The 26744-nt window shown below is 40.5% G+C and overlaps 1 protein-coding gene across 1 annotated transcript; it reads left to right on the plus strand.

Moving 5' to 3' along the window:
- Nucleotides 1-16611: 16611 nt before the first annotated feature.
- LOC124090108 (large ribosomal subunit protein eL42-like) lies at nt 16612-17007 on the plus strand. Its single transcript, XM_046440500.2, has one exon. The coding sequence runs from the start codon at nt 16621-16623 to the stop codon at nt 16963-16965; it is 345 nt and encodes a 114-aa protein (XP_046296456.1). The 5' UTR covers nt 16612-16620; the 3' UTR covers nt 16966-17007.
- Nucleotides 17008-26744: the final 9737 nt, after the last annotated feature.

Here is a 26744-nt window from a genome sequence, read left to right on the forward strand (position 1 = left end):
TCCCGCCCCGCGTGCCCCATTGGCCCGCGCCCGGGGACGTGGAGCCGCCATTGGGCAGCAGCGCTGCCTATTGAGGCTCCTCCCCACCCTCGCGCCGCCGAGTCGCGCTGCCAGTCCCGGCCACGCTGGGAGGATGCCCAGTTCGCGAGTCTCGTTCTCCGCCGCGTGATCGCCGTCCCTGGAAGGGAAGGCAGGGGAGAGCAGGGTGCGGTGGCCTTCTGGGCAACCCGAGTGCAGCTTCAGGAGTCGCTCCTGACCGCGGGGTGCTGGCCTGCAGGGGACCGGCCGCGGTGGGCGGGCCTGGCCGCTCCCGCTGACGGACCGCGAGGCTGACCTGGTCTGGAGCCGACCCGCCTTCCCTGCGGCCAGGGAGGCCAGGGCGAGGTCGCGTCCCTGAACCGCGCCCGGGCCGGGGGCGGACGGGCGAGACCCAGGGCCTGCTGGTAGGGGCGACCCGCCAGTTCTAGCGCTAGCCCGCGGCCTGGCCCCAAGCCGCGCTGACCTCGGCATCCGGTAGCCACGCGCCGTCGAGCCCTGTGACCCGGCTGCCGCTGGGTCCGCCGTTCCGAACCTGGCGGCCTCTTGCTGAGCCGGAAGGCCCGGCCGGCTGCTTTGGGGTGAGCCTCGGCGGGTCCAGGCTGCACTGTTAGTGCGCGGGTGCTGCATCCGCTTGGCCTCGGAGCACTCAGGCGCCTTCAGCAGGCTCCGCAGACCCTCAGCACGGGGGGTTTAAAAGGAGACAAGGGTGGAGGTCAGTGCATACCACTGGATGCAACTGACCGCTTCAGGAGGCCTGGGAAGGTAGGACACTGGAATCGGGAAAGCCCAGCTGTTCTCTAAAATTGCAAAATAAAGACCACCAAAATGACTTTGATCTTCTGTGTCTCCTATGTATCCTTAAACCTTCATCGATTTAAGAAGATAATCAACATCTAAATTTATGTAATTCTGTCTTTAAGAAAGACGTAAATAAAAGTCAGCATCAGAAATATTACTGCGAAAGCTACTGTAATTAGTATAAAATGCCTAAAATATCTCCAAAGCATTTTTTCATTAAATCATCTAAAATTGGATTCTATATTAAATCACAGATTTCTTGCATGACATCAAAAAACTGAAAAACAGTTAACAGGTTAAAAAGCACAGAGAAGAGCTCTGTTAATTTCTTAGACACCTTGAGTACAGAACGTTTTATTGTGGCTTCAATCTTTTCTTCAAATTATAATTGCATAGTTGTTTCAGTTGTAAACAAGATCCTGTTTTGTTTGTATGTTTGTACTGCATTTAGGCAGACTTAATTTTGATATACCTTGTAGAAACAGATATTCTCCCATTTGTGTTGAGTGGAAGCAGATTGGAAGAAGATAGACTGGGAAAATGTACTAATTTTTTAAAATGTGGATGAGGCAATATGATTGACCTAAATGTGGACTAGGCAGTTAAGATTGGCATAGATTTTGATTATGGCTTTCAAAACATGAAGGGTTGATAGGGCACATGATTCAAACACACCATTAATTATCTCCTTATGAAAACAAATAAAAGGAAGTGAGCTTTCAAGCTTTGTGACTGACAGTCTTTTGTTAGTTTGTTTTTGGCAATGCTGGGTTGAACCCAGGGCCTCCCATCAGCTAGACAAATACTCAAGCACTGAATTATACCTTCCACCCCAACAGTCTGTGTTTTCTTGTCTCTTCCTATAAAGTACAGATAGCACATAAACAGTTGTAGAACTGCCTACTTTCAAAATATTGTAAGATAGCAACCACACACACAAAAAAACTAAATATCAATTACTTGTCTAAAATAACTTAGAAGTATTAAACCCCGCCGCAAAGAAAAGACAACAGACTCCAATTTTAAATCAAATTAAAGTAAGCTTGTATTTGTGTACACAAAAGCTGGCCAGTGACTGTCTCACCTGAAATCCCAGGCCAGAGAACAGCACCCATCTCTCAGGAACAAGGTTTTATAGCACAAAAAGTTGCAAAGGGGAGTGTTTTGAGAACTTACAGATAACAGGATTTTGACAAGCACAATATAAAGGCTTATAGTAGGTTAATGATCTACATGGCTTAACATTTAAAGGTAGGGAATAAATTTAGATCCCAACATCAGAATATATGAGGCACCACTGAGGTTTCAGAGAGGGTTGTTATCTGCTCAGGGGGAGCCAGGCATGGGTGAGTTCAAGGCACGGGCAGGAATTCCAAACAAGTTTAGAAATCGCAGTAATTTATAGTAGAACAGAAATTAACTTTTCATGACTTTGTGATGAGGTGGATCCCAATCTTAAAATGGATTTAGACTGGGTTCATCAAGAAGTAGTTTCCCCTAAATACTGAAAAGAATGTGGACAGTCTTTTTAAGTTCTGAGAACAATCAAAAACATTAAATGGTTAAACAAAAAATAAAATTATTGCAGTGATAGTGGGGACAGTGATGTCCTCTCAGGGGATACCACATCCACACACATTCACATGGGTGCCATGCTTCCGCCTTCCAGGTCAGCTCCTGCCCCATCAGCATCTCCCAGGTAGTCAAGCAGACAGATTGGATCTCACTGTATCTGGTGGGTGCTGTTCCTGCTGCTCAATTGATTTTTGTCCCAGAGGTACTGACTACAGACTGGCTATTTTCTGTACCTATGGCCTCTGAAACCTACTAGGAGGTATTCTTTGCAAAAACTGTGAAGTGATTTCTGGGTTATTGAATTTGAAAGGGATCTTTGTAGTACCTCCCATGTGCTGGGGAAGGTGCTGAACACGGGTTGTAAGAAGACTTCTTTGGTTTAGGGAAAATGGTTGGGCTCAGTCCTACACTGCTTACTCAGGGAGGAAGAGTGAACTAGGAAGGAGAGTTCAATGCATAAAATTAAATATTGCCCCAATAGTTTTAAAGGTAAGGGCTAAGGAATTTAGAGAAAGGGTAGCTGCATGAAATAATTGAGAAAGGTTGCCTGGGAAAAAACAGTCTTGATACTGGGTGAGAAGAGCAGATGAAACGTAACAACAAAAGCTCAGAGCAGCTGAGTGATCCAGGCATGAGGTCAGGGCACAGGCATGCAGCCAAATGAGGGATTGAGGGCTGAGGGCAGAGCACTGACAGGACAGTGTGGGGTTGGGCCTCCCTGCCTGACCAGGCTCTTCTTGGTTTGGTGGACTTTAGAAAGACAGTGAAGATCTCACTTGGTAGTTAAGAACACAGCAGCTAATTTGAGACAAGTCTAGTCACCCCACTGTGGGTAAGGTAGGAAATCTGGATGACAGATTGCCTCAGAAAGACTGGAGTGAAGTAAATGCGGACGTTCTGTCCAGATAAGGGAAGGACAGTCATTAGGTCCCTATCTTCACAGGAGACTTCTCCATCAAGTCATGCCTAAGAAATGGCAGGGATACAGTGAGGAACAAAATAGTCTCCTCATCCTGATGGAACCTCTCAGGGACACCACATTCACACACAATCACAGGCCCTAATGGCACTGTTGCCACCACAAGTCTTAGCGAGGCTGCCCAGAGTGAGGTGTGAGGGCACTAAGGCACAGGCCAGGCAGGAATGCTGGACGGACCTTTCCTGCAGAGGGAACCATGTGGGAAGGCCCTCCAGCAGGAAGCTCCTAGATGAGCTAACACATGAAGCACATTTGAAGCTCATGGACTGTGTGGGTTGGGATTTGACTGTGGTCACCCTGGGAAACAACAGACACAGTTGTGCATGTTTTATGTGTCTTACGGCTCATTAAATTCTTAAACAACACACAAAAAAAATATTACTATGATAAGGAGTAGAGTCCAAATGTGTTTGAAGTACACAAATTTGAGACATAGAGTCCATATGTGTTTGAAGTTCACAAATTTGAGAAAGTACCAAATAGAACTTCTAAAAATGGCTTCAGGAAATTTTCACCTAAAGATTAGAAAAGACTCCCATTTCTTGCCAAGTTCCAAATGAATGGACAGATTCATTTTTTTAGGATGTTAAGTGAAAAGTTCAGAACAATGAAATAAGTTTGTTTTCAACAAAGTTTATCTTCGAGGAGTTGAGAAATATCAAACAAAGTTTGTTAAAGTTTGTTAAAAATTAAAAAACTAAATAAACTCATAGTTTTACATGACATGAGATGATTCCCTCACATCTAAGGTGACTGACATAGGAGTTCAACCTTTTCTTTCTTATTTGTGGTATGGAGAGGCAGTCTTCCTTGATTTGCTGACAAGAATTTTCTAAAATAAGCAGACATAAATTCAGGTGACATGGGCTGGGGATGTGGCTCAAGCGGTAGCGCGCTCACCTGGCATGTGTGCGGCCCGGGTTCGATCCTCAGCACCACATACAAACAAAAATGTTGTGTCCACCGAAAACTAAAAAAAATAAATAAATAAATATTAAAAAATTCTCTCTCTCAAAAACAGTTTTAAAAAAATTCAGGTGACACAATGTAACGTAAGGAGTGGAGAACTCATAGGAAGGTGAACTGATAAAATCATTTGGGGAAACAGCTCAGCTTTGCATAGAAAAGCTGAAAGGAAAACTTTCTATACACAGCAAGTCACTCCAGGATAGATACCCTAAGGAAGTACAAAACAAATTCAACTGTAGACACATACTTAAATATAAAGACAATAAAAAAAAGAAAGTCTTAAACAGAAAGAAAAAAATAAAATATAACAGAATGACAGTTGGTTTATTAATAACAAAAAAGAAACTAGAATTCAATGAAATCATATCTTAAAATACTAAAATAAAAATGATTGCAATTGTCAATTTAGAATTGTATGCCTAGTTAAACATTTAAAAGTGAGGGCAAAATAAAGATTTTCAGAGGAAATCAGCATTTACCACTAACAGACTTGTACTGAAAGAATTTACAAAGGCTGTCTTCAAGAAAATGAAAGTCAAACCCAGAAGGAAAAGAGTGGGGTGGAGGGAGTGAGATACAAAAAAAGTATAGAGAGCATAGAAACAGTACAATTTCCAAACCAAGAGACATGAAAAAAGAGAGCCAAGAAAATATAATTACTTACCCATCATTATGTACAACTATAATACACAAATTTTAAAAATGTGGAAAAATGTAATTAAGAAAAATCATGGAATGAATGATGGAAAGGAGCAAATAGAAGGCATTATAAGTGGAAAATTCAAAATGAGACGGGAAGCGGTGACATCAGCAAGATGACAGAAGAGGAGCTTCCTGCTGTCGTCCCTTTAGCCAAGCACCCATTCTGAAAACCCCACACACAATACCTCGTGTGAGAGTCCAAGAGTCCAGCAGGAAGTCCTAATATACTGCTGGAGCAAAACAATCCTGGGAAAGATGCACTGACCAGGGTGAGAACAGCTTTCTTTCGCCCAGCTCATCCCTCCTCATACCAGGCTTAGCTCAGGGCCAAAACAAACTCCTGGGTCTGCAGTTTCTCCCACAGGGAAGAGGAGAGCTCAGAGAGTGAGCACCTGTCTCCCCTAGCCATGTGAGACACTGCCTAAGAAGCCCACAGCCTTTAGAAACCAAGTAACAAAATGATAATAGTAAACCTTTACCTGTCAATAATTACCTGGGTTGGAAATGGATTCAATTCTTCAATCAGAAGACATAGAGCAACTGAATGGGTTTTTTAAAAAGCCAGCTATATGCTACCTAGAAGAGACTAGTTACCAAGTGTGATGGCTCATGCCTATAATTCCAGCTACTGAGGAGACTGAGGCAGTAGAATTGCAAGTTCAGAGCCAGCCTGGGCAACTTAGTGAAACCATGTCACAAAATAAAATAGGTCTGGGGATATGGCTCAGTAGTAGAAAGTTGCCTAGCATGTGCAAGGCCCTGAGTTCGATCCCCAAGTAGCACACGAGCACACACACACACACACAAATACACACAACACACACACACACAGAAAAAAAAAAAGAGCCTCTAGTGAGCTTTCAGGACATATTCAAATTGAAAATACTCCACACAAAAGAAGAGCAAACATTAACTATCATACTATATCAAATAGTAAGAGACAAGTAAAATCATTAGGTGATTCTAAAAAGAGTCAATAACAATTGTGAATTTATATAAACCCCACACTGGAGCACCTAAATATATGAGGCAAATATTAATTGATCTAAAGGGAGAAAAAGGTGGCAATTCAATAATAGTAGGAGACTCCAACACGCCGACACCAACAGTAGATGCAAGGATAGCTCATCACATGCAGATCAATAAATGTGATACAACACACAGAGCAAAGGAGGAAAATTACATGATTGGCTCAACAAATGCAGTTAAAAATATGTGTGACAAAATTCAACATCATTTTGTGATTAAAAACTCTCAACAAATTAGGTAGGTCGGTGCAATAAAGACCACACACAACAAGCCCTCAGCTCTTCATATTCAACAGTGAAAGACTAAAAACTGGTCCTCAATGATCAGGAATAAGATGAGCACACCCACTCTTACCTCTTCTATCAACACACAGTATAAAATCCTAGTCAGAAAAACAAGGGAAGAAAAAAATAATACAAGGGGTCTGTTATAGCTTGAGTCTGAAATGTTCCCCAAGGGCTCAAGGGTCTATGGTTTGGTTCCCCATCAAGCCTGTTCAGAAGTGGGTCTTTTGGAAGGTAATTGGATCACATGGTTCTGATATTACGCATGGATTAGTCCATTGCTGGGTTCATGATTGAATGGACCACTGGAAGTGGGGGAAACTGTCGGAAGGAGGGTCTAGGGGGAGGAGGCGGGTCACTGGGAGTGAGCCCACAGTTCTGAAACTAAAAACCAATTAAATGAAAAGGCAACTGGCAGAATAGGAAAAAATATTGGCAAATCATATATCTGATAAAGAATTAATATCCAAATATATATGGAATAAATGTCAATACAAGGAAATAATGAATTTAATGAATAAACCCAAACAAATAACTTGATTAAAATGGGCAAAAAACCTGAAGAGACATTTTTCTAAAGAAGGCTTAGAAATGGGCAACAGAATAATGCAAAATTATTCAGCATCAATAATCATCAAGGAAATGATAATCAAAACCACAATTAGGTATCACCCCATACCTATTAGAATGGCTATAATCAAAAAGTCTAAAAATTCTGTAAAGATTATGGGGAAAAGGAAACCCTTTTGTTAGTGGGAAAACAGTGTAGAGATTCCTCAAAAAGTTAAAAATAGAAATGCCCTACAATCTGGCACTTTCACTCTGGGTCTCGATATGTATTCAAAAGGAAAAAACAAAAACAAAGACAAAAAAAACACAACTTTTTTTTGAGGTGGGTTCCTGACCATGTTGCCCAGGCTGGTCTTGAACTTCCAAATCTGCACCTCGGCCTCTCAAGTAGCTGAGATTATAGGTGCCACCACACCTAGCACACGCAAAGGAAATGGAACTGGTCTCTTAAGACACATGCACACTCCCACGCCCACGGCAGCATTATCAACAGTAGCCAAGATGTGGAATCAACCTAAGTGTCCCTGGACACATGAACGGACGAAAAAAAGGTGATTGAATACTGAACGATAACATGTTACATCCTTGAAATCTGCTAAGAAAGTAGGTCTTAAGTTAATTTTTACCACACAATAAAGGTCACTTTGGGAGGTGACATATGTTAATTAGCTCAATTGTGGTAATCATTTCACAAAGTACACATATATCAAACATCACGTTGTGTACCTTAAATGCATACAATTTTAAATTCATACTTGTCATTTGTATTTCAGTAAGACTGAAATAAAGAGATGAAAGAAATACATCAATAATCTCTAAAAAGGTTCATGTGTATTAATCTGTTTGTGCTGGTATAACAAAAACTGGAGATGGGGAGGAATGAAAAGAGAGGTTTCCTTCGCTCACAGCTGGGAGGTCCAGGAACATCATCACATGCTTCTGCCTGGCTCTAGTGAGGACCTCGCACCCGATGGCATCACTGTGGTGGGACCGCAAGTGAGAGTGGTCGAGGGGCAAGACAGGACACCAGAAACCCGGAAGGGTCAACTCTAAATCACCCAGAACAAATGTGGCCCCACCAGAACATTAGTGCCCCCCACCACTCAACCATCTCCCAAGAAGCCTCTTCTCCAAGTGTCTACCATTGCTCACATTACCACGCAGAGGACCGAGCCTCCAACACGGGACCTCAGGGGACAAACCACAGCTATGGAGCAGGCCTGCCAGTGAAAGGGCAGATGGCCTTCTATGACATTTTTAAGAGACACAGTACCACAATGTAAAGGCCACCCAAAGGCTATTAGTAAAAAGAGAGGGAAATGTATTCGAAGTAGGTAACCACAAGCACGTTGGTGTTGCCATGGGGTGAGGGGGAAACAGACCTGAGGCCAGACCATTATTACCAGTATACACCACTATTAAATGATGATGAGGCTGGGGCTGGGGCTCAATGGCAGAGCACTTACCTAGTATGTGTGAGGCACTGGGTTCTATCCTTGGCACCACATAAAAATGAACAAATAAAAAATAAAGGTACAAAAAATGTTGTATCTGTTTAAAAAAATGATGATGAAAGGAAAACTTTGCAAATAGGTTACGACAATCTTGAACCAACGTGCATGTAGAAATGGAGCTGCCATCTATTTAAAACAAAAATGGACAATCTTATAAGGAAACTTCAGCAAACCTACACTCATAATAGAATTCTATATACAACTTTCAGCAACTGATAAATCTAGCATACAACATTGTAATAAGAATATAGTGTTTGGACAGCACACAGAGTACATAGGAAACTCTGAATTCTTTTTCAGTCATATATGGAATTTTTCCCAAAATGGCATTCTATCATATCATACGGCAAGCCCCCCCACCCCTTTCACCTTCTTACTTGGAGTATTCCAGATTGGACCCAGGACCTTGTGCATGCGAGGTAATGTGCTCTGCTACTGACCTACATCCTCACTGTAACATATGCCAAAGAACTGGTTGCATATAATCTATGTTCTATGACCAGAACAGGATATTAAGTTTTGGCTATGGAATGTATATGTTTTTAAAAATTAAGATAATACTATGATCAACTTTAGATAATAAATATGAATAAATATCAAATGAACAATTTTCTAAAGAAAGAAAATTATTTTTCCAGTCCCAGAGACTGAAAGTCCAGGGGTACTTTACCACTGAGTTACATCCCAACGGCCCTCCCCCTTTGGTTAAGACAGTGTTGCACTCAGTTGCTCAGTCTGGTCTCAACCTTGCCATCATTTAGGAAGTACAGACCTGTACCACTGTGCCTGGCTAGAAAAATGTTTTGTTTTGTTTTGGGGTACCAGGAATTGAACCCAGGGGTGCTTAACCACTGGGCCACATCCCCAGACCTTTTTATTTTTCATTTTGAGTCAGAATCTCACTGAGTTGCAGAGGACCTTGTTGAGTTGCTGAGGCTGAACTTGAACTAGTGATTCTTCTAACTCAGCCTCCTGAGTCACTGGAGATTACAGGCTTCGACTACTGCACCCCACTAAAAAAAAGTGGGTTTTTCCCCATAGCTTTATTGAGGTAAAATTGAAGTACAATAAAATGCACATATTTGAAATATGTAATTTGATCAGTTTTGACAATACGATCAACATAAAAAGCATTTCCATTACTATTTTAAAATTTGAAATGATGCAGACTGTGTTCCTTGAATGATTATTACATTAGAAATCAATCACCTTATTGTGCTCTATATGTGTAATATGAAATGAATTGCATTTCTGACATCATGTATAACAAATTAGAATAAATGAATAATTTAATTAAAAAAAGAAATTTATCACCTTAAGATATAGAACCAGACCCCCACATGTCAATTACTTCAAAATTAAATGGCACACTTAGAAATATCTCATAGGTCAAGGAAGAAGGCATAAGAAAAGTAAATAAGACCAAACACTAAGCGGCCGAATTCCGGCTCCCGGAACTGAGCCCGCGGGGGCTGCTTCTTGGAGCCTACACTTATAGGAGCTTACACCGAGCACGGAGCAGCCGAGTTCCGGCTCCCGGAACTTCCCTGGACCGGGGCTAGGAGCCCGCGGAAACTGTGTCTCGGTCCGGGTCCTGCTGAGGGCAGGTCAGGACTCACCCATTGCTTGGGTTGCCTGGCAAGGGGAACGAAATGCTGCCATTCGCATAGGATACCAACATGGCAGAGATCTGATGTCAGCAGAAAGCGGTGGAGGAGAGATCTTCATCAATACCAGCGGTGACATAAGCAGTTGGTCTCCTGGTAAGGGGGGTGAGGCTCAGTCACCCGAGTCTCCTCAATTTGTCCTCGAGCCAGAGGGAAGGAGCCGGGCCGCCGCCAGCCCCCGGAGCAGGCCCAGCGGCTCGCCAGCGTGGTGACCGCGTGACCCCAATTGGAGAGGGGGCGGAGCGGAGCCGCCACCCACACCCGCCAGGTGGGCAGACCCACGACCCAGTAGTACATGGGCGTGGTAGGAGGGGCAGGGCAGAGCCGCCCTTCGCGCTTGCAAGGTAAACAGACCTGTGACAGCCTGGCGGGTCAGGCCCAGTGGCCTGCCAGTGTGGTACACACGTCACCCCAACTCGAGTAGGGGCAGAGCAGATCCTTATCCCACGCCCGGATCAGGCCCTGCCGGTGTGGTGGTCACGTGACCCCAATTGGAGTGGGGGTGGAGCGGAACCGCCACCCGTGCCCGCAGGGTGAGCAGACCAGTGATCAACCTGCAGATCAGGCCCAGGGGTCCGCAGGCGTGGTAGGAGGGGCAGGGCAGATCCGCCGCCCGCGCCTTCAAGGTAGGCAGACCTACAACAGACCGGCGGATCAGGCCCAGGAGCCTGCCGGCGGGGTACAAACACCACCCTAATTGGAGTAGTGACAGAGCAGAGTTGCCTCCCTTGCCAGGAACAGACCCAGCATCCTGCAGGCGGGGTAGTCACGACACCCCAATTGGAGTAGGGGCAAAGCAGAGCCTCCACTCGTGCCCGAAAGGTGGGCAGATCTGCGACCGACCAGCAGGACAGGCCCAGTGGCCTGCTGGTACGACAGACACGTCACCCCAATTGGAGTAGGGGCAGAACAGAGCCGCCACCAGCTCCCAGAACAGGCCCAGTGACCTGCCGGCGTGGTAGCCACGACACCCCAATTGGAATAAGGAGAGAGCAGAGCCGCCGCCCGCACCTGCAGGAAACATACGCAAGCAGTATGAAAAGACAAGGAAAGAAAGGACCACAAGCAATGCAGGTCAACGCAACTTTAGAAGAGGTAACAGCTGCAGCAGATGGAATGTCAGATAAAGAATTCAGGATATACATGCTTCAGATGATCTGGAGTATCAAGGAAGACATTAAACAGCAAAATCAGACAATGAAAGATCACTTCGACAACGAATTACGCAAACAAATCCAGGAAGCAAAGGATCAACTATACAGGGAGATAGAGGTTATAAAAAACAAGCAATCAGAAATCCTAGAAATGCAGGAAGCAATAAACCAACTTAAAAACTCAATGGAGAATACTACCAACAGAGTAGAACACTTAGAAGATAGAACATCAGACAATGAAGACAAAGTATTTCAACTGGAAAAGAACATAGACAGCTCAGCAAGACTGTTAAGAAACCATGAGCAGAACATCCAAGAAATATGGGATAACATTAAGAGACCAAACTTAAGAGTCATTGGGATACAGGAAGGTACAGAGCTCCAAACCAAAGGAATGAGCAGTCTATTCCATGAAATAATACAAGAAAACTTCCCAGACTTGAAGAATGAGACAGAATCCCAAATCCTAGAAGCCTACAGGACGCCGAATGTGCAAAATCATAAGAGATCCACACCTAGACACATTATAATGAAGATGCCCAACATACAGAATAAGGAGAGAATTTTAAAAGCTACAAGAGAAAGGAAGCAGATTACATTTAGGGGCAAGCCAATCAGGATAACAGCTGATCTTTCAACACAGACTCTGAAAGCTAGAAGATCCTGGAATAACATATTTCAAACACTGAAAGATAATGGGTTCCAACCAAGAATTGTGTATCCAGCGAAATTAAGCTTCAGGATGGAGAATGAAATTAAAACCTTCCATGATAAACAAAAGTTTAAAGAATTCGCAGCTAGAAAACCATCTCTTCAAAACATCCTAGCCAAAGTATTACAGGAAGAGGAAATGGAAAATAACAATGAAAACCAACAGTGGGAGGTAGGACAGTAAAGGGGGGGGGAAACAATCAAAGAGGAAAACAAACAATGTTTAGTAACAGAAATAAACAAATATGGCTGGAAGAACAACCCATATCTCAATAATAACCCTAAATGTTAATGGCTTAAACTCACCAATCAAGAGACACAGGCTAGTAGAATGGATCACAAAACAAGACCCAACAATATGCTGCCTACAGGAGACGCATTTGATAGGAAAAGACATACATAGGCTGAAGGTGAAAGGTTGGGAAAAATCATATCACTCATATGGACTTCGGAAACAAGCAGGCGTGTCCATACTCATATCAAATAAAATAGATTTCAAGCCAAAGTTAATCAAAAGAGATAAAGAGGGACACTACATACTGCTTAAGGGAACCATACACCAACAAGACATAACAATCATAAATATTTATGCCCCAAACAATGGTGCAGCTATGTTCGTCAAACAAACTCTTCTCAAGTTCAAGAGTCTAATAGACCACCACACCATAATCATGGGAGACTTCAACACACCTCTCTCGCCACTGGACAGATCTTCCAAACAAAAGTTGAATAAGGAAACTATAGAACTCAATAACACTATTAATAACCTAGACCTAATTGACATATATAGAGTATACCACCCAACATCAAGCAGTTACACTTTTTTCTCAGCAGCACATGGATCCTTCTCAAAAATAGATCATATATTATGTCACAGGGCAACTCTTAGACAATATAAAGGAGTAGAGATATTACCATGCATCTTATCTGATCATAATGGAATGAAACTGAAAATCAACGATAAAAGAAGGAAGGAAAAAGCATACATCAATTGGAGAATGAACAATAGGTTACTGAATGATCAATGGGTTATAGAAGACATCAAGGAGGAAATTAAAAAATTCTTAGAGATAAATGAAAACACAGACACAACATATCGGAATCTATGGGACACATTGAAAGCAGTTCTAAGAGGAAAATTCATTGCTTGGAGTTCATTCCTTAAAAAAAGAAAAAACCAACAAATAAATGATCTCATACTTCATCTCAAAATCCTTGAAAAAGAAGAGCAAAACAACAGCAAAAGAAGTAGAAGGCAAGAAATAATTAAAATCAGAGCTGAAATTAATGAAATCGAAACAAAAGAAACAATTGAAAAAATTGACAAAACTAAAAGTTGGTTCTTTGAAAAAATAAACAAAATCGCCAGACCCTTAGCAATGCTAGTGAAGAGAAGAAGAGAGAGAACTCAAATTACTAGCATACGGGATGAAAAAGGCAATATCACAACAGACACTTCAGAAATACAGAAGATAATCAAAAACTATTTTGAATCCTTATACTCCAATAAATTAGAAGATAGTGAAGGCATAGATAAATTTCTTAAGTCATATGATCTGCCCAGATTGAGTCAGGAGGATATAGAAAACCTAAACAGACCAATATCAATTGAGGAGATAGAAGAAACCATCAAAAGACTACCAACTAAGAAAAGCCCAGGTCCCGATGGGTATACAGCAGAATTTTACAAAACCTTTAAAGAAGAACTAATACCAATACTTTTCAAGCTACTTCAGGAAATAGAAAAGGAGGGAGAACTTCCAAATTCATTCTATGAGGCCAACATCACCCTGATACCTAAACCAGACAAAGACACTTCAAAGAAAGAAAACTACAGACCAATATCTCTAATGAACCTAGATGCAAAAATCCTCAATAAAATTCTGGCGAATCGGATACAAAAACATATAAAAAAAATTGTACACCATGATCAAGTAGGATTCATCCCTGGGATGCAAGGCTGGTTCAATATACGGAAATCAATAAATGTTATTCACCACATCAATAGACTTAAAAATAAGAACCATATGATCATCTCGATAGATGCGGAAAAAGCATTTGACAAAGTACAGCATCCCTTTATGTTCAAAACTCTAGAAAAACTAGGGATAACAGGAACATACCTCAATATTGTAAAAGCAATCTATGCTAAGCCTCAGGCTAGCATTATTCTGAATGGAGAAAAACTGAAGGCATTCCCTCTAAAATCTGGAACAAGACAGGGATGCCCTCTCTCTCCACTTCTCTTCAACATAGTTCTCGAAACACTGGCCAGAGCAATTAGACAGACGAAAGAAATTAAAGGCATAAAAATAGGAAAAGAAGAAATTAAATTATCACTATTTGCAGATGATATGATTCTATATCTAGCAGACCCAAAAGGCTCTACAAAGAAACTATTAGAGCTAATAAATGAATTCAGCAAAGTGGCAGGATTTAAAATCAACACGCATAAATCAAAGGCATTCCTGTATATCAGCGACAAATCCTCTGAAATGGAAATGAGGACAACCACTCCATTCAAAATATCTTCAAAAAAAATAAAATACTTGGGAATCAACCTAACAAAAGAGGTGAAAGACTTATACAATGAAAACTACAGAACCCTAAAGAGAGAAATAGAAGAAGATCTTAGAAGATGGAAAAATATACCCTGTTCATGGATAGGCAGAACTAACATCATCAAAATGGCGATATTACCAAAAGTTCTCTATAGGTTTAATGCAATGCCAATCAAAATCCCAATGGCATTTCTTGTAGAAATAGAGAAAGCAATCATGAAATTCATATGGAAAAATAAAAGACCCAGAATAGCAAAAACAATGCTAAGCAAGAAGTGTGAATCAGGCGGTATAGCGATACCAGACTTCAAACTATACTACAGAGCAATAGTAACAAAAACAGCATGGTACTGGTACCAAAACAGGTGTGTGGACCAATGGTACAGAATAGAGGACACAGAAACCAATCCACAAAACTACAACTACCTTATATTTGATAAAGGGGCTAAAAGCATGCAATGGAGGAAGGATAGCATCTTCAACAAATGGTGCTGGGAAAACTGGAAATCCATATGCAACAAAATGAAACTGAATCCCTTTCTCTCGCCATGCACAAAAGTGAATTCAAAATGGATCAAGGAACTTGATATCAAATCAGAGACGCGCCGTCTGATAGAAGAAAAAGTTGGCTACGATCTACAGTCGGTGGGGTCGGGCTCCAAATTCCTCAATAGGACACCCATAGCACAAAAGTTAATAACTAGAATCAACAAATGGGACTTACTCAAACTAAGAAGTTTTTTCTCAGCAAAAGAAACAATAAGAGAGGTAAATAGGGAGCCTACATCCTGGGAACAAATCTTTACTCCTCACACTTCAGATAGAGCCCTAATATCCAGAGTATACAAAGAACTCAAAAAATTAGACAATAAGAGAACAAACAACCCAATCAACAAATGGGCCAAGGACCTGAACAGACACTTCACAGAGGAGGACATACAGTCAATCAACAAGTACATGAAAAAATGCTCAACATCTCTAGCTGTCAGAGAAATGCAAATCAAAACCACCCTAAGACACCATCTCACTCCAGTAAGATTGGCAGCCATTAGGAAGTCAAACAACAACAAGTGCTGGCGAGGATGTGGGGAAAAGGGTACACTTGTACATTGCTGGTGGGACTGCAGATTGGTGCAGCCAATTTGGAAAGCAGTATGGAGATTTCTTGGAAAGCTGGGAATGGAGCCACCATTTGACCCAGCTATTCCCCTTCTTGGTCTATTCCCTAAAGACCTAAAAAGAGCATGCTACAGGGACACTGCTACATCGATGTTCATAGCAGCACAGTTCACAATAGCAAGACTGTGGAACCAACCTAGATGCCCTTCAATAGACGAATGGATAAAAAATGTGGCATTTATACACAATGGAGTATTACTCTGCATTAAAAAACGACAAAATCATAGAATTTGCAGGGAAATGGATGGCATTAGAGCAGATTATGCTAAGTGAAGCTAGCCAATCCCTAAAAAACAAATGCCAAATGTCTTCTTTGATATAAGGAAAGTAACTAAGAACAGAGTAGGGACGAAGAACAGGAGAAGAAGATTAACATTTAACAGGGATGAGAGGTGGGAGGGAAAGGGAGAGAGAAGGTAAATTGCACGGTAATGGAAGGAGACCCTCAGGGTTATACAGTGGAGGGGGTAGAGAGAGAGGAGGGGAGGGGAGGGGAGAGGTGGGGAGGGGGGAGGGTGGATGATGGGAAAGGCAGCGGAGCACAACAGACACTAGTATGGCAATTTGTAAATCAATGGATGTGTAACTGATGTGAATCTGCAATCTGTGTATGGGGTGAAGGTGGGAGTTCATAACCCACTAGAATCAAAGTGTGGAATATGATATGTCAAGAAATTTGTAATGTTTTGAACAACCCACAATAAAAAATTTAAAAAAAAAAAAAAAAAAAAAAAAGAAAAGTAAATAAAAGTGCTTTGAACTAAATAATAATAAAAGCTTAAAATATCAGGATCTCTGGGATGAAACAGTACTCAGATGAACAATTATAACTTGTATTATAAAGTGGGCAGTTTTTTTTTTTTTCCTTGCCGATAACGCTTTCACAAACATGGTGAACATTCCTAAGACCCGCCGGACGTTCTGTAAGAAATGTGGTGAACACCAACCCCATAAAGTGACACAGTACAAGAAGGGCAAGGATTCTCTGTATGCACAGGGAAAGCGGCAGTATGACAGGAAACAGAGTGGCTATGGTGGACAGACTAAGCCAATTTTCAGGAAAAAGGCTAAAACTACAAAGAAGATTGTGCTGAGGCTTGAGTGTGTTGAGCCTAATTGCAGATCTAAGAGAATGCTGGCTATTAAGAGATGCAAGCATTTTGAACTGGGAGGAGATAAGAAGAGAAAGTGCCAAGTGATCCAGTTCTTAGCTTCATTGTTTGTTTTATTATGAAGATAATAAAATGTTGAGGTTATCTTCGCATAAAAAAAAAGAGACCAGAATTGCAAAAATTATTTTCTTTTCTTTTAAAAATATTATTTAGTTGTAGTTGGACAAAATACCTTTATTTTATTTATGTATTTTTATGTGGAGCTGAGGTAGAACCCAGCGCCTCGCACATGCTAGGCAAATGCTCTACTGCTGAGCCACAGCCACAGCCCCATAAAATTATTTTCAAATATATAGTTTCCTACTGCCTATGAAATAGAGAAGAAATAATACAGCTAAGATTTGATTAAAAAAAAACAAGTCTAATCAAGAAAAAAGCAAGAACACAAAAATTAATATCAATGGAAAGGGAGTTATCAAAATAACCCTATTGAAGCTAAAAGTATATTAAGATACTATTACAGTTCCATGTCAACATATGTGATAACTTACATAATATGGTCTATATTAGAGAAAGATCTATGTGCTGCTGTGAAGTGTGTTCAGTCATTGATGGATGAAATATTCTATATATGTCAATTAAGTCTAAATTATCAATTGTATCTTTCACTTCTACAGCTTCTTTATTTAGTTTTTGTTCTGAGGATCTATCCAGTGCCGACAGAGTTATGTTAAATTTACCCAGTATTTTTGTGTTGTTGTCTATTTGATTCTTGAAATTGATAAGGGTTTGTTGGATGTACATAGATGCTCCATTGTTTGGGTATAAATATTTATGATTTTATGTCTTGTTGATGTATAATTCCATTAAGCAGTATGAAATCTCCTTCTTTGTCCCTTCTGACTAACTTTGGCTTGAAGTCCACTTTATCTGGTATGAGGATAGAAACCCCTGCTTGTTTATGCAATCCATGTGAGTGATGCTTTTTTCCCATTCTTTCACCTTCAGTCTGTGGATGTCTTTGCCTATGAAGTGAGTGTCTTGGAGACAGCATATTATTGGGTCTTGTTTTTTAATCCAATCTGCTAGTCTATGTCTTTTAATTGATGAGTTTAGGCCATTAACATTCAAGGTTATTTTTGAGATATGATTTATATTCCCGGTCATCTTGGTTTATTTCTGGTTTTTAATTTGAATTAGTTTCTCCTTTTATTGACTAATCCTTTAGTGTAGTTCCTCCCTTTGCTGGTTTTCACTTTTTTTTCCCCCTGGGTTGAGAAATCAGCTGAGATCCACATTTGTTCCCCTCTATACATAATCTGATATTTTTCTCTTACTGCCTTTAAAATTCTATCCTTATTCTGTATGTTAGGCATTCTCATTATAATGTGCCTTGGTGTGGATCTGTTGTAATTTTGTACATTGGGGTCTTGTATTTGATTTTCCATTTCATTCTTTAGATCTGAATATTTTTCTGATATTATTTCATTGAAAGTATTGTTTATTCATTTGGTTTGTATCTCTACACCTTCATCTAGTCTGATAAATCTTAAATTTGGTCTATCATGTTATCACATAATTCTTGGAATTTCTATTCATGGTTTCTTACCATCTTCTCTCTGTGATCGACTCTATTTTCAAGATTATATATTGTGTTTTCATTTCCTGAGGTTCTGTCTTCCAAGTGATCTAGTTTGTTGGTGATACTTTCCATTGAATTTTTAATTTAGTTTATTGTTTCCTTCATTTTGCTTTTTTTCCCCCCAGAATCTCTGCCTCTTTATTGAAGTGATCTTTCACTTCCTGTATTTTCTCTCTGATTTCATTCCTTATGCTGTCCTTTAGTTTGCATGTGAGTTTAACTATGTACATTCTAAACTGCTTCTCTGACATTTCTTCCACTGTGGTATCAATGGATTCTGTCACTGGGGTATCTCGGTTGGCTTAGGGCGATTTGTTCCCTTGCTTTTTCATGTAGTTTGTGTGTCTACCCATCTAACAGTATGGCTCTGAGGCAGTAGAGTTTCTATTCTGTGGACATATAGTGTCCCTGAAGTTTTCTAGTACCTCACATTATGGTCAAAATTAAACAGAAAAATAATTTTTGAAATTCTTGGTAAAAAGTTAAAGAATTCTTTCCATTGGAGTTCAAAAGATTCTCAGTTTCTCTTCTCCAGAAAAAGTGGCGTTTTTTTTTGTTTTTTGGGTTTTTTTTGTCTGTTTTTTGGTACCGGGGAATGAACTCAGGGGCACTCAACCACTAAGCCTATACCCAGCCCTATTTTGTATTTTATTTAGAGACAGGGTCTCACTGAGTTGCTTAGTGTCTCATTGCTGAGACTGAATTTGAACTTGTGATCCTCCTGCCTCAGTCTCCCAAGCCACTGGGATTTCAGGCATGCACCATGGCGCCCAGCAGAAAAAGTGTTTTTAAACTTAAATACATGAAAAAATGTAGGAAATCTGATGAGGCTAAGGAATTTGAAACACTAGTCATACATCTGCAACTTTCCTCCAAAATTCTCAACTCTGGAAGGTTTTTAAATTTTATTCATTTATTTAATTTTTATTAGTACATTCTAAATACACATAACTGTGACTGTATTTGGAGTGTGATGTATTCCTATATGTATATTACCGCAGTCTGGCTGGGCACAAATCACAAGCCACTCAAGCAGGAACAAACTTTATTTTTGAAACTGCCGCCAATGCCCCGTACGCTCCCGGCCAGATTGCCGACTGACCCACGCGGCGTTCTCCTGGACCCCAACAGGAAGTCCCTCCTCTGGAATTCCCTCCTACCGCACTTCCCCAACCAATGGGAACTCTCCAGGAGTCCCATAGCAGGCCGAGGTGGACAGCAGGAGTCCAATATCCATATGAATGCAGATCTAAACATAATCATATCATCTCAATGGCTTGCTGGCGTCACCTTTCAACCAAAAATGCCATGCATCATATTACTTGGCTGTGGCTCTTAGCAGTATATGACATGATTTGTTCTGTTGCTTCCCTCTTCTTTCCCTCCTCTCCTCCACTCCCTTTTCTACACTGATCTGAATCGTGCATTCTTCATGAAAGTAGGATCCATTATTCTATGTGCATGTGACATATTTCACATGCACATAGAATAATTTGGCCTACTTCAGTTCCCAGTTCTTCCCCTTTCTCTCCACTCCTCCCTCCTCCTGGATTCCCTTCCTCTGCTCTTCTCCCTTCTATGTTTGTAAGATCTACTTTTCAACTCCAGAAGTTTCTAAAGATGAGTTCACCAAACCACTAAGGGACAGATAATCCAATGTTTATTACCTATTTCACATATTCAAAAGGGAAAGATATCCAACTAATTCCATAAGGGCAATATGACCTTATACCAAAACTAAATGAAAACAGTACAAGTAAGAAAAATTAGAGGCCAATCTCACTTTAAATATGTAGAAACCTTGAATAAAATATTGGGAAAACAAAATTAGGAAAGCTTAAAAAAATCCACCTATGATCAAATTGTGTTTATTCCTTGGATGTAAGATAACATAAAATTCATTAATTTGATTCACTGTATTTACTAATATGATTCATATTTTAAATGTGAAAAGCTGAGCCAGGCATGATGGTGCACATCTAGAATCCCAGCAACTCAGGAGGCTGAGGCAGGAAGATTGCAAGTTCAAGGCCAGCCTCAGCAATTTAGCAAGACCCTTAGCAGGTTAATAAGACCTTCCCTTAAAAAAGGGAGGGGGGGCTGGAAATGTAACTCAGTGGAAAAGCACCCCTGGCTTCAATCACCAGTACAAAAGAAAGAGTGAAAAATTGAAATAATTTTAATGGGTGCTAAAAAAGCATTTGAGAGAGGGGCCTGTATTGTACAAGACTGTCAGAGAAACCTCTATAAAACTGACATCCGCTAAGACCTGAGCAATGAGGATACTGCGTTGGGAAGCCGGAGAAGGTGGCTCTGAGAAAGTAAGGTCAAAAAAGAAAATCTACTCGAAGGATCTGGAAATGTTCAGGGTTAGAAAGATGCTCTCTAATAGTTTTGTGAAACCGGGAACCAAGGGCTCTAAGTGACCACCTTGATCATCACCCTCCTCCTGGCATACCTCTCCAACTTCTTCACCCTACTGAGGGTGGGATTCCAGGGAGGGAGCCTTCAATGCTCACCACGTAACAGGAGCCCACCCCTGGAGCAGGGTGCAGTGATTAACTGTCCCAAAGACTAAAATGAAGAAATTGGGATGATGCTTCCAAAAGAAGATAAAATAAGTGTTCAAGAAGCATAAATGCATGTTCAAAGGCCCTGAGCCTTTAAAGGTGCTAAGTGTGTAAAAATCCACTAATGTAGGTTTTAAAAACCATGGTGAAAATTCAGGTTGTATCCTAAGGGGAATTAGGAATTTCAGGCAGAGCAGTGACATCATGAGATTAGCATCTTAAGGGAGTTACCCTTTCAACTGTGCAGAAAATAGAGTGAAGAAAGACACAAGTGAAAATAAGGAGACATTAGGAGATCATTGCAATAATTCAAGAAGAAAATAATGACCAAAGTGGTGGAATAACAGTGGACAGAAGTGGTTGGGTACTTGGGAGTTCACATTACGAGTTTGTTGGTGGGTGTGGAGGATGAGGGGGCAGAGAAGAATCAGGGTGACTCACAAGTTTCTGGACTGAGCAAGGAAGTAATTTGTGGTGCCTTTTATGATTTGGCGAAAACTGAGCAATGAAGGCAGAGAAAAATTTGGAGAGGAAAAAACACAACACCACTTTTGCGCATGTGAAGATTAAGCTACCCAGCCTGACAACACCCCTGGAACCCAACCACTCAGGAGGCTGAGGCAGCAGGATCCCAAGTTCAAGTCCAACTTGGGCAATTTAGCAAGATCTGGTATAGAATTTTAAAAACTGAAAAAGGCCAGGGACGTAGTTCAGCATGTGAGGCCCTGGATTCAGTCCCCAGTATCAAAAAACAAACAAAAAAATATTAAGATATCCAAATGGAGTGGTCCAGGAAGTAACTGGATGTAATGAGTTGCAAGGAACTGTTCCAACAGGAGATATAAATTAATGATTTTTATTGTAAAAGTAGCATTAAACAGGAATGTATGAGATCATTTATAGTCAGCCTTCTTTGCAACATTTTAATGAAACTATTACATTAAACTAAATACATCAGAGCTAACCTTTACAGTAAATCAAGCACGTAGCCACCTACAGTTATGGCCTTGAGAGTCACAGGACCTTCATAATGGTATCTGAAACTCCTACATGAATTCTTTTCTCTGGATTGAGAAAGAAAGCAGATAAGCAGAGATTTCAGCTACTTGACAAATGCTTTCACCCTTGCAGACCTCAAGGTCAAAGAATATATTTGGAGCAGAGAAGGGAATTCCACAGAATGTGTAGCACTGGACAGAAGGAAGGGAACACAGAGAATTTATTTGAGCTGGCACCGTACTCTGCTATGGGGATCTGGTGAGCATGGAAGTGTTTCCTCTGAAATTTAGACACAAGAGACAGGTAAGATAGCAGCAGGTGACAGCAGAAGGGAAGAAGCTACCAAGCACAATGTGTTTGATTTTACTAAATGGGATACGGAACTAAAGATAGAATTTAATTTACATGTCCTTTATTGATAAAAACTATTCCAATTAATGTGATGATTTGTATTTCAATAAGCCTACTATTCTATTTCAGTTGACGATAAACTGTATTTTCCAATTGCTGTTTTCCCCAATACTGCTTGTTTTCCTGAATATGTGTTCCTCTCCTGTGCAATGCTGGCTGTGTTGCTCTGTTTCAAGCATGAGCTTATTCTAACCACCAGTTGCACGATTCCACTTCCTTGAAAGTCTTTGCCTCTGGTGATGAGCTCTAAGGTCTGGAAGTTCTTCCGGGTTCTGTCCTGATTGCAGTTTAGTCTTATCAATCTTAACAATTTAATGAAATGCATTTGCCCCTAATTTGTTCATTTCCAAATAAAGACATGAGGGAATTGCTTAATTACATTTGCAATGTGTTCAGACCATCAAATTAAAAACACTAAGTATGCTAGATATTAGGAGTGCTAATGACATGATGAAAACATGCGCTGATTGAGAACTTCCAGAGCTGATTGTTGTTTTGAGCTTTTCCTGTGTTGACTCAATCTTCCTTTTCTGTCTTACCTCCAGCTACTGTTTTATGATTATTCCAATTTTTACCCACTGGTCTCTTCATGTTCAATGCGAAATGAAACTTTTAATTAGGCAAAGTTTATTCTCAAACCTTCTTCATTTTTCTTTTCAACATTGTTTGTTCCCACATCTAACTATCTCTGTGATCCAGTGGCCTCAACCGCTCAACATTTTAAAGCTTTCTCTGCTTCCCTCACTAAAAACAACGGCAACAGCAACAACGCTCTACTAAAGAATCTCTATATCCTTAAGATAATCTGAAGTCCTGCTGTTGTGTTTATTTTGGATTTCTTTTGCTCTTTTCTATTTCTTTCTTTCTTTTTTTCCTTTTTACCGGGGATTTAATTCAGTAATGCTCCACAACTGAGCCACTTCCCCAGCCTTTTTTATTTTGAGACAGGATCTCATTAAGTTACTTAGGGCCTTGTTAAATTGGTGAGGCTGACTTGAATTTGTGATCCTCCTGCCTCAGCCTCCTGAGTCACTGGGATTTTAGGTGTACATCACCATGCCCAGCTACACTATTTTTGTATGCAAGAAAAAATATGGCTCAAAGAAATGAAATAACCATTCAAATTCACAGGGCTAGTGAGAAATGTAACAGATCTCTGGAGCTCTGGAACTGGGATTTAAATACAAGTCTGTAGACATCAGATCTGGGCTCTGAACCAAAGGGATAAACAAGTAGCCACTGTACCATGAGGGAGCCAGCTCCAGGGTAGAGCCAGATAATTCTCTCCTTTGTGATCTGGGCAAGTAGCAGTTTCTCACTCCTCCTTTATCACATTCCATCCCTGAGCAACTGCTCTGCTTCAATCGTGCCATCGTCAATCCCACCCTCCCTCCCCAACACCCAGCATTTCCTGATCTTGCATTGCCCTGCTCTGCTTCCAGATCATTGCCATTTAGAAGATTTTTTAGTAAATAATGAGAGAGTATTATTAGCTCTGATGTGGTGGTCAAGAAGTCTTTCCATTTTTTCTACTAAAAAACTTATTTTTGTTCTCAAAATACTGGCCTATTTCAACAGCAGGTGCTTTCTGATGGTGTTCTAGGAAGGGCTTTTCCAGGCAGCAAGACCTGCCTGGAAGCAGAAGTGAGCTGTGAACATTGTCTTCCTCTCCTACCCCCAGTAAAGGCCACCCGTTCTTACCTGGAGAAATACGAAGCAAGCTTTATGTTCTAAATAAATCCCCTTTTAATTTACTAAAAATTATTTTAGTAGATAAATGTAACTTTAAAATTTTTAAACTGTAAGCTGAAGGTAGTTCGTTTTTCTTGTAGTCATGTACAATTGAAAATGCTTATTGACATCAATTAGTCATATCTCAGGCTTATTTGTATCATTGTCAAGAAAATTCCTTAATTCACTACAAAGATGCAAGACTGAATCATTTACTGTTTGCAAAACTATGTTCAGCAGAATTTGAAGAAGAATATCCTCTGGCTTTTCTTTGTATCAAATTGGGAGGCAGCTGGGTCAAAATCCCTCTTTAAAATTGCTTGTTTAAAAATTTCCAAGGAGGGGCTGGGGTTGTGGCTCAGTGGTACAGCGCTCACTTATCATGCACGAGGCACTGGGTTCCATCCTTAGCACCATATAAATGTAAAATAAAGATATTGTGTCCACCTAAAACTTAAGAATAAATATTTTTTTAAAAAATCTCCAAGGAGCATTTGTTCCTTGCGATTCAGAGTATGGCCCAAGGGGGTTGTTAGAACTGAAAACCTCAGATCACACTATAGAACTACTCAATTGGGTCTAGATTAAGAGGATCATCAGGTGATTCAAATGCACATTTGTGTTTTCTTGGATGAGACGAACAGAACTCAATGACATATTTTAAAAGTTGCCATAATAGCCAGATATGGTGCCACACACCTGTACTCTCAGCTAACCTGGAAGCCGAGGCATGAGAATCTCAAGTTTGAGTCCAGCCTGAGTAACTTAGTAACACCCTGTCTCAAAATAAAAATAAAAAAGGGCTGGGGATGTGGCTTAGTGGTAGAGCACCATGGGTCCTATCCCTGGCACAGAAAAACAGATGCTATCGATTCTCTCTCGAAACATTGCCACCAACTTCTTAAAATCTAAGGCATATATTAAAAGTTCCCTTTGGGAGGGCTGACACTTTTAATGAAAAAAGATGTTTCTACAGGAAATATTACTGTACAGGACTCTCAGTCATTCAGCATTCTTGATGACATTATTCACTACGTGACATAAAAATTTTGTTTTTATTCTGTTTACCATATGACATGTTATGCTGTGTCCTCGCAAATGTCATTATTTCAGAGCTTTGTTAAAGAAATCTAAAGTGAAGGCTAAACTATAGCAGGGAAAAGGAAACAGAAACAGAATCAAGTAACTAACAGAAATGGCTCTGAAAGATGGCATTGAGGAGGCCAATGACGATACCTGAAAAAAAAGCCCAAAGAACAACAAGCCTGAAAAGCAGTGTCACAGAAGCCCCTGTTAGCCATCTTTCCAAATTGAAAGACAATCTCTCCAAATCCAAAGACAATCTGTCAGTGGAAGAGAAATGCTGGGTTGAACATCTTGCTTCCTGAAGACTTAGTAAGGTGGTGATATGTAGGAAGTAGAGTTCTTTTTCAAGAAGTTCGTGGAGGTCAGATTCCTCACAGGGGCAAGCTTTATCAAGACACTGGGAGGGCAACACCCTTGATGTCTCAGGGCTCTATCCTTCCCCAGCCACTAGTCAGGTATGCTGACAGAAGGTGAGTTGAAGCCTGGCATGGGAACTTCCCATCCTGCAACTCCTAGGCTGAAGGTAGACCAGGACTGTGAAGCTGCCTGTGTTGGGCTCCAGAAGAAAGCAACCATGGCCAAGTAGGAGGAATCACAGCAGCAGACAGGCTCTCCCCAGCCATCGGGATGCTGAGTTCCTCCTACAAAGAAGTCTACTAATGCTTCCTGATGGAAAAGGGCATCTTTCTCCATTCTTACCAATACAATTGCAGGATACCAACAAACAAGTTCTGGAAAATGTGAAACGTTTTGGACCAGAAGTCCGAAAACTGAACAAATGGAATTGCATTTAAAAAAAAATCAAGAAACTGATTTTATCCTTGAAATCTAGGTGAGATCAGAGGATTAAGTATTAGTCACTGATTGGGGCACAACTGTTTCTTTTTAAATTTCATCTAGATCTTGTAAAATTATTTTCTTCTTTCTCCCTTGGCATGTGTCATCTTCCTATGTATTTATTCTCCCTTCATTTAATCTAATTCTAATTCTATTTTTTAAAATAAGGTTGAACTTGTCAATGTTTCCTTTTATGAATTTGGGATTGTTTTGTTGTTGTTGGAAAGGTCTTTTTCACGTTGGGTGATTTAAAAAATCCGTAATAAGAAGACTAAAGCTTTCAGGATTCTATTTTTGTATAAAAATCTTTGATTCATTTTTAATTTCTCCTAGTGTAAAGTAAAAAGTATTTTTTTCAGTGACTACCTGACTAATCCAACACTTAACTTTGTAAATTAATCAGATGTTCCCTCTAACAGACATATTTATGATTAATCCAATTTCTGTTGATGTTAAATCTAATTTACTCATTTTTAACTGTAAAAAACAAGATATCAGACAAGTATAGTTAACAGTACCAGCTATCTCTTGCTGTTGAAGAAAAATCCTAGAAACAATGGATTTTGCATTCTAGGTATTTTATAAAACCAACCTTCTGTTGATTGTCTGATCATCTACAAAAACT

The sequence above is a fragment of the Marmota monax genome, unplaced genomic scaffold (assembly GCF_021218885.2).
Source record: "Marmota monax isolate L192 unplaced genomic scaffold, Marmota_monax_Labrador192_F-V1.1 WCK01_AAM20220418_F8-fsc00256, whole genome shotgun sequence".
NCBI lineage: Eukaryota > Metazoa > Chordata > Mammalia > Rodentia > Sciuridae > Marmota > Marmota monax.